The 8,138-nt window shown below is 40.4% G+C and overlaps 1 protein-coding gene across 1 annotated transcript in view; it reads left to right on the top strand.

Moving 5' to 3' along the window:
* Nucleotides 1–6,336, top strand: part of LOC107099783 (tetraspanin-5-like) — a 15,538-nt gene extending 9,202 nt beyond the window's left edge. Inside the window, exons 9-10 of the mRNA XM_015398043.1 lie at nt 3,850–3,887; nt 3,963–6,336. Of these exons, the coding sequence (XP_015253529.1) occupies nt 3,850–3,862 (13 nt within the window). The 3' untranslated portion in view covers nt 3,863–3,887; nt 3,963–6,336. The remainder of the gene's footprint in view (nt 1–3,849; nt 3,888–3,962) is intronic.
* The last annotated feature ends 1,802 nt before the right edge of the window (nt 6,337–8,138 follow it).

Genomic DNA, 8,138 nt, shown 5'->3' with positions numbered 1-8,138 from the left:
AGTCTATTAAAAAAAAAAATCGAATTAACATTATGTGTCCTATTAAAGCTTATAAGGCATGGTAAGGATAAAGATATTTTGTTCACACTCTGTGCCAAATGTCAGCGCAAGGTGTAGAGTACGAATACAAAACTGAGTCGATTTATGGACGTTTTGAGCAAAAGCAGATTGTTAGTTGGAACATTATTGTTTAGATAGCCTCATCTTTTAATATAACTACAAAATGTGTGACTGCAGCTGAAAATGTAATTAAAGGTATGGTGAACAACCGTTAAAGCCAGGGACAGCGATACTGGTGCTTCAGCAATTTTCCCTTTCATCTGAGGTAGCAGTTTGGGTCTGACGGTTGAAATGTGAGCTCAGTTTGAAGTTCAGAAGGACAATGATCCCAAACAAATTAAAACTAGGTTTTGGAATGAATAAAGCAGGTTTTTATTAAGCATTTAAAAAGCCAGACCCCACTCTAAAACAAAGAACCGTACTGCCGACATTAGGGCTGAAAATATATGTAAAAACAACATAAATGTATATTATATATGAAAAAAATACCTGTTTACTTATATATTTTTAAATTTTGACCATTTGAAATTCATAGAAAAATAGCAAAGGTTTTTTCTTTATTCCAGATTTTTTAGAATTTTTAGTTACAGCCCTAGTTTATCTTAGATTTGACCAAAACAGTTTTTCTTTTAAAAGTTTATACTGATTATTTTATCAGTCTAACCGATCCCCGTTTTGTGCTGCCCATATTTTTTATTTATTCCCTTAATTCTATCATTTTTGCTTTAGATTTCCTGTAATCCATAAAGAAATAAAAAAAAATACTGAGCGTTAATATTCAAGCTAGCATTTTAAATTTGTGGATTAGAGAAAAATTCAAAGAAAAAGGTCAAGATCATTAAATCTTGAACACGTTTAAAGCACCATTAAAGCATTAATTATATGCCAATGTTAAACACGTTATCAACTGAAGCTTTACGTTAACATATTGTTAGCTAAAATTAATAACTTAATTGTTGGTAAATCAGAGATGATTTGTTCCCCTTCGTCATTTAACCTGTAGGGACGGTCTGTGTTCAGCTGTTAATCACTACCTGGTTTAATGGACGACTAGAGTAAAAGGTTAATCTAACTTTTCCATTCAAACCATCATTCTTCCTCCTCCATGCTTCATCAGGGTGCCCCCCCCTCTGTCCATGCGCCGACCCCCACCATACACCTGCAAGAAATCATCGGCTTACTACTCATGAGACAGGCATGCACGCCATGTACGTGGGTTTGATGAGTCCATGGTAGATTCTACCCCGAGATGTTAGTCCAGCTTTAGAGTAGAGAGACCATTTGGGTTGTCTGAAGTCGGGCATACACTGTACCATTTTTTTCCGATCGTTGCACGCAGCTAAAGGAGGGTTTCGTCGTGAGTTCACAGCTCACGATGTATGTTCTCACGCTGTACGTCTAAAAACGTCGGACTCAGTTCCGCAGTGAGGCGGCGCTACTCGGACTCGTCTATCCGGAAGCCAAACGAGTAGAAGAGGAATATGAAGCTAACTAGAGTGAAACGCGCTGTCTTGGTAATTTGTGCTGAAAGTTCCAAAAAGAAAAGGCGACAATGTATTTGGACATGCTACCATGGTTCTGGGTAGGGATGCACGATATTGGGATTTTGGCCGATATGCCGGTATTTTAAAACTCATGTAGCCGATAACCGATATCGATACCGATGTTAAAGCTGGACAAAAATAAGTAGTCATTGAAAATAGCAGTTTTGTTATCCATTTCTGACACTTTGAAAAATAATATACTCAAATATATTTTCATATGCTGATATCAAATTGATTTTTAAAAACGCGGTATCGATCTATTTTACTTTCAAAATCTGGTGAAATTTCATCGTTCTGTTACAAACTCTCGTGATATTTTGCAAATTCTTGTGAGATTTTGTTAGTAAAATAGATCGATACCGCGTCAATATATCAACATTTAAAAATATGGCGACATTTCCTGAATTTTCGGGGGATTTCGTAGCATAATGATGACATATAGCAATATTTCATTAGTAAAAGAGATTGATATGGTGTTTTTAAATGGCAATATATCAGCATATGAAGATATTGGGATATTTTAATGGATCAATATTTTTTCCCTCGTCTTTAGAAGTTTTTAAGTCTGTAAAAAATAATTTTTTGAGGAAGAAGAAGTAGTATTTAGTTTTTTATTTTTTAGACTTTAGAAACTCAGAAGCTGATCAAATATCGGGTTAAATATCGGTGGGGTGGCCGATGTCCGATATTCAGTTTTAAGGTCGATTATATCGTGCATCCCTAGTTCTGGGTTTTTGTCTGAGGGGAAGAAGAATCCTTGTTTGCCCATGAGCGATTTGCCCTCGATTACCTTACTATGGCCGACTGAATTTCAAACAGGTTTTTCTCCCGATCTTACGATTTCTGATTCCTGGTCGTTAGAGTCTGATCGTCGCTCGTCACCCTCTGTACACTAAATGACGCACAATTACGCTGAAAGTCGGCCTGATTGGAAAAATTCTCGCACGACTGGAGAATCGGCCCAAAAAGGTCAAAGAAATCGTACAGTGTACGCCCGGTTTAAGAGATTTCTGAGCTCCACATTAACCTAAAACACTGGAAAAACAATCTAGAAATGAGTAAAAATAAGGGTAAATACACTTAAAGGCATACTATGCAACATTTTTCAGTTAATTAATGTGTTCCACGACGTTTTGGATGATTAAATGAGTCATTTCAGGTCGAACAAAGGTTTTCTCGGCCGCCCTGGTGGTCTGTAGGGGAAATACCGTACTTGCAATTGCAGGAGCCCTCGGCCCGCACCCACAGGCTCAGAAGTCTCGCGCATCGCGGTCGTCAGTCTTGCTTTACGGCAAGAACTGCTACACGCCCCCAGTTAAAGGCATGCTGGTTGCTAGCGCAGTGGCGATATTTGTGCAGTTATCATGGCGGAACCAGCGAGAAAACAGTGAAAGCACATGTCGGAGGAGGCAAGAAAGAGGAAAAGGGCTCCGGACAGAGAGAGGAGTCGTACATGGGTGAACATCGGGCAAGCTTTTTCCGAATGGCAAGAGCTAAAAGAAAAAGAAGGCTGCAAGGCTGACACGGACCTCGCGTTTCTGCTGGCCTGACGGAGAAACCAGGAGAACAGCCGAGCATATTTACGACAGCGCACTTTTATTTTCGCCCTCTGGGGGGAGCCTCGCTAGAAAATCAACACCGGTTGCATAGTATACCTTTAATGAGAATTTTTTGAATAGGTTAATAAGATGGATTGAGTGTTTTTACTCTTAAAATAAGATAATTAGATAATATGCACTTGAAATAAGACAATGGAATTGTTTTTCTCTTATTTTAAATTGAAATAATCTTGTTCCATTGGCAAAGTGTCTCACTTTTCTCCTCAATTCAAGAAAAAAAAATGCACTTATTTTAAGAAAGAATGTATTGTTTTTGCTAATAAAAACATTTTTTGCAAAGTTTGGATAATTTGTTTTTTTTTTATATACAAGTTTGTCATCAGTTCGGCTAAGATTTGTCGATACACTTTGCCCAATCGGACCCTAGTTTGATTTTTCTGAGGCGACTGAGGGAGGAGTTCAGAAATCAGGGCGAGCGCCTGCTGCTGGACCTCCTGTCTGTTTGTGGCCCTTTGTCCCTCAGCCCACTCTCTGAACCCGGCCCGGTTCAGTCTCTGAACCCGACCCGCTCGCTCTCCCTGTGACCGTCTCCAAAGTTAACGTCACTTTTTGTTCAGTGTCCGGCTGAAGGAGGCGATGACTTTTTGGTTTCATTTTCATCCAACTCCTCTTTTCTTCTCTTCCAGTTTCTTCACTTAGTTCTGGAGCAGCTTCCCTCTAACAGGTAAAGGTTTTACTTTTGCAACCATTTTAAATAAATAATAAAGTCATTTCTAACAGTTCTCTTCTTTTGGATCAGCACCAGTTTGGAACATGGTCCCCTTGTGAGCACCGTCTGAGAACGTCACCAGTCACCCCCCCTACTTTCCTACACTGAACCAGCACTTTTTTTTTTGTTTCTAAAGGCACTAAATATGTGGAAGGTTTTGTAAATAACCACTGTGCAACTACTCAACAAAGATTGCGGACAAGATTAAGATGACTGCAGTGTTCCACTTTTGATAGCTGCATCTAGTGGCTCTATAGTTTGTTTTTTCATTCGGCTCTCGGAGAAAACCGAAATAAAGATAAATAAGCATCTGAGACGACGACGTGCTGAATAGAAGCAATGCAGTATTAAAAGAAAAGACTGTTCCGATCGTTGCTACCGACCCAGAACAGTGGATCGATTCACACATGAAGTTTTTTGCTCTACTAATGCAGTAAATATCCGCAAATGAAGAGTCACATTTGATCATGATGAGGAATGTCAATTTTTCCACATGCAAACCTGCAGTGGGTTTGGAAAAGATGTTTACTTATTAAAGGGAGAAAATCTGCTTCCTGCAGTTCCAATGAATTGCTTTAGGGGCAGTGTTGCGTTGAGAAGGGGAAAAAGCATGAAGTAGAAAGTCCGTCTTATTGGGTTTATGTTGGTAATCTAAGGATGTTTTGACCCTTTTGAAGCTTTTATTTGTCTGTTCTCTTCATATTTGCTTCTCTTATTCTCTCTTCCTGCTTTGGCTGATATGGGACAGGTAGACTTTAGGGTCCGAATGAACCGTTTAAAGCCTGGCAACTGAACTGTGCATAGTTCCAGAGTTCACCTTCACTGACTGTATCCGCTCCACTTGAACACTGTAAAGATTTTCCTAAATGTTTCGTTTGAAAAAATCGGTAGAAACAAGTTAATTCTTACTGTAAAAAATATTCACAAGTGGCTGACTGTTAAAGTGGAGCAAATCCGTCACTAAACCAACTCTGGTGCCGTTTTTTTTAATCTGTACTTGTACGTTCTCATGTACGCGAAAAACGTCCTCAGCCCTAGTGCTGCTCCAACTCACAAGAACAAATAGACCGAGAACGAAATAAGTCCCCAGATGTTGTTTTCGCCCCTCCCTCTTTACCCAGCATGCATCAGAGCAGACTTGACCGTTCTGATATTGACATCTGTCCCAGCATGCACTGCGGCAGCTAGCAGCTACCAGGTTAGCGCTCACAGAGCTCAGAGTATTAAGTTAAAACTTCTCTTTTCTGTTGCCGATGTTCAATTAAAATACGTTTTAAGATCATTTGAGGCTAGAACATATTTTTAAGCGTCACTATATGGCCTATTTACTGATCTAATGCGTAATTTAAAAATACATTTCCAAATTTGAGATGACCTTCCAAAGGTAACGGCAGCCAGGGCTAACGTTAGCCCGTCTGCAGCAGTCCTCTCTCAACCTAGCTGTGTGGCTATGATGGCGATATTTCTTTTTCAGTGAGTGAGTGCTTGTTGCTATGATGCGTCTTTGTTCAGCGGGTTTGCTCGTTGTAAACCAACCAATCAGAGCACAGCTCATCTAAATATTCATGATCATACCATAAAAGGAAGAAAACCTGTCGTTTCATTCTAGGGCTTTTAACCCGGCTTCTATTAGGGCTCATAGAACAGCAAATATGCGATTTTTAGCCCAACCAATGTTACGCACCCTATTCAGAGACCTTATGGACCAGATACCCTATAGAATCATTCTATCACCCCTTTAAGTTAAAGCAATAGTGCAGAGAATACCTTACACAACTAACGTCTTTGTTCTATAAAATAAGTTTATGATGAAGAAAAGCACGACTAGATGTCCTGCTTTGCCGCTTTTTAGCGACATCAATCTGCAGTGGCTGGAAATGAAGGGTGGGCGCAGGTCTTTGGTGGGTAACTCCAGCTACCTGTGCCCAATGCGGGAGTAGGAGCACAAAAAGAGGCAGCGTGTGAACATCATCTCGTGTTCACTCGATCTGAACCTCTGCGTTACAGAAGTCATGCTAATGTTTGCGCGTAAAGAAAGTCAAACGGCAACAGCCTGACGCCCTCCTCGCATTTCTAAGTGTAATCGGTGTTAGCGGTGCACGAGAAAAACTGCTAAGTTTTGAGTTTAAACATAATGCAAGGGAACATCTTTAAATCGCATCCAAAAAAAGGTTCTTTCTTAGTACGGACTTTTGAGTTGCCCTTTGCGTTTTTTGTAATGTGGACATGTCGACTTAAGGCTTTAGTGCTCCCTCTTGTGGTCATAACGGGGACTTTGATGCTTAACAAACATTTCTTGCCTGGGCTTAACGGCGCACACTTAAGGCCAATTTATGCGTCAGACGCATAGCCTCTGCAGCTGTAAAATCTGTCTCAGAGGTTCTGCAACCGTCGTCGCGCACCTCAAAAAAATCCTGACTATGCGTCGGACATTCGCAAACCCGCGCAGAACTCAAGCTGAAGTGCGCAGACAAAAAGCAGCTGTGATTGGTCCTTGGTATGCCTTTCCGGCTGTCTGTGTGGTCGTCCTTCTCGATTCGGTGCCGGCGTGCGCCGTTTTTAAAAACCGAGGAACAACTACAATGGACGACTACGACGTAAGGTTAATCGAGGAGGTTCGCTCCATTAACAGAACCTGTTCCTCTTCGATGTCTAGCAACTCTAGATCCATCTCCATGACCCTGATATTTTGCAGACGCGCCATTGTTTTGGAAGAAAAACACTCCCGCCGGTGTCGCCCAAGTTCTCGCGCGTTCTGGAATAGGCTCCCCCTTGTGCTTTGCCCGGAAACTGCTGTGCGTCCCTAGAAATTCCAGACAGAAGGTACAGGAACATACCAGCAAAACTGGTTCGCAACCAGACCCAAGCAACATTTGATGTGTGCTGTTGCAGAAGTCTAATCTGCCCTTAAAATGTTACCATTTCCTGTTCATGGCTAACATTCTATCAAGTCCTCTGGCATTACCGTTTTAGTTTTTAACTGAAATATGTGTGATTGAGATTGTCCTCAGAGATTGATTAATCCACGAAGAAACCAGGTCCCTGCATATTTTAAAACACTTAATTACTTTTGACCCACATATTAGCTGATTTTTCGACCTGATTTTTTCAGGTCAGTATTCAGCACTTGGTGTAAGTTGAATACCTATAAGAACTAACCTTCTCCAAAACTTCCCTGTGTGACTCGAGGGTCGAAAGAGTCGCCTAAAAAGTTGTTGATAGACGACATTTTGGTCCTCTGATGTTGAATTTAATCTAGCCAGGAACTCCACGACTTCTGGTACGATATCAGACTCCAAAACCCCGAGGGAGACTTTAGTTTAGCGACAGCGCCAAGTTGCCCTGGAAGTTAAAGATCTAGCACCCCTAGTGGCTAAAATTGCAGGCAGGAATTAAAAAACCTCCCGCTTCTGATTATATTCTGATTATTTCCATTTTTTTCTGACTGATTCCTTTTAACAATTTTAAAAAATGTAGATAATGTTCTTGTGGTCGTCACAGAAGGTATGTAAGCGTACAGCCCATCCCGGAGCTGAGACCTTGGGAAAACACGCAACTTGTATTTGTTTTTTTATATATATACATATAAGACAGTGAAATCTTTTGGACATGTTCAGCGTTTCACATGGCAATTTGTGTATTAGTACAAAAAAAGGCTTTTATTTCTTCATTTATTTTGATGCAGATCTCAAACATGCAAACCAGGCTGAATGAAATCTACTAAAAAGGTGTTTTTCTGTGTTTATTTCTGCTCTAAGCATGCATTTGTAGCAAATGACTTAGAATATACTTTCAAGAACTGTTTTTTTTGTCGTAATATGTTACATCCTGAAAAAAACTTGTGATGCTACTGACAAAACGAGGGACACCCTTTTTGATACTAAATATTTAATGTAAATATGTGGGTTTTTTTAACACTAATGTTCAAACGACTGAAGGGAATCTTGTCGATTTTGTGAAAAACAAAAGTGCTCGTCACCGTGAGGATCACCTGCACTGTACGTCCCGTCTCCATCTACCATGTAACTACCTCCTCATGTCCGATAACATTGGAATCATTTCATCATCCAATAAAATGACCTGACTGAGACTTCGGCTGTGGTCTTTGTTCACACATATGGAGTGAATTAAGGATTATTTAATGGAAATGTGAATAAAAACGGGCTGCTCAGCCTTGCAGCAAGAAGGTTCTGGGTTTGATTCAGG

Source organism: Cyprinodon variegatus, unplaced genomic scaffold (genome assembly GCF_000732505.1).
Source record: "Cyprinodon variegatus isolate N-32 unplaced genomic scaffold, C_variegatus-1.0 Scaffold907, whole genome shotgun sequence".
Classification (NCBI taxonomy): Eukaryota; Metazoa; Chordata; class Actinopteri; order Cyprinodontiformes; family Cyprinodontidae; genus Cyprinodon; species Cyprinodon variegatus.
The sequence above is the reverse complement of the archived record's forward strand: the minus strand, read 5'-3'. Positions and strand labels throughout refer to the sequence as shown.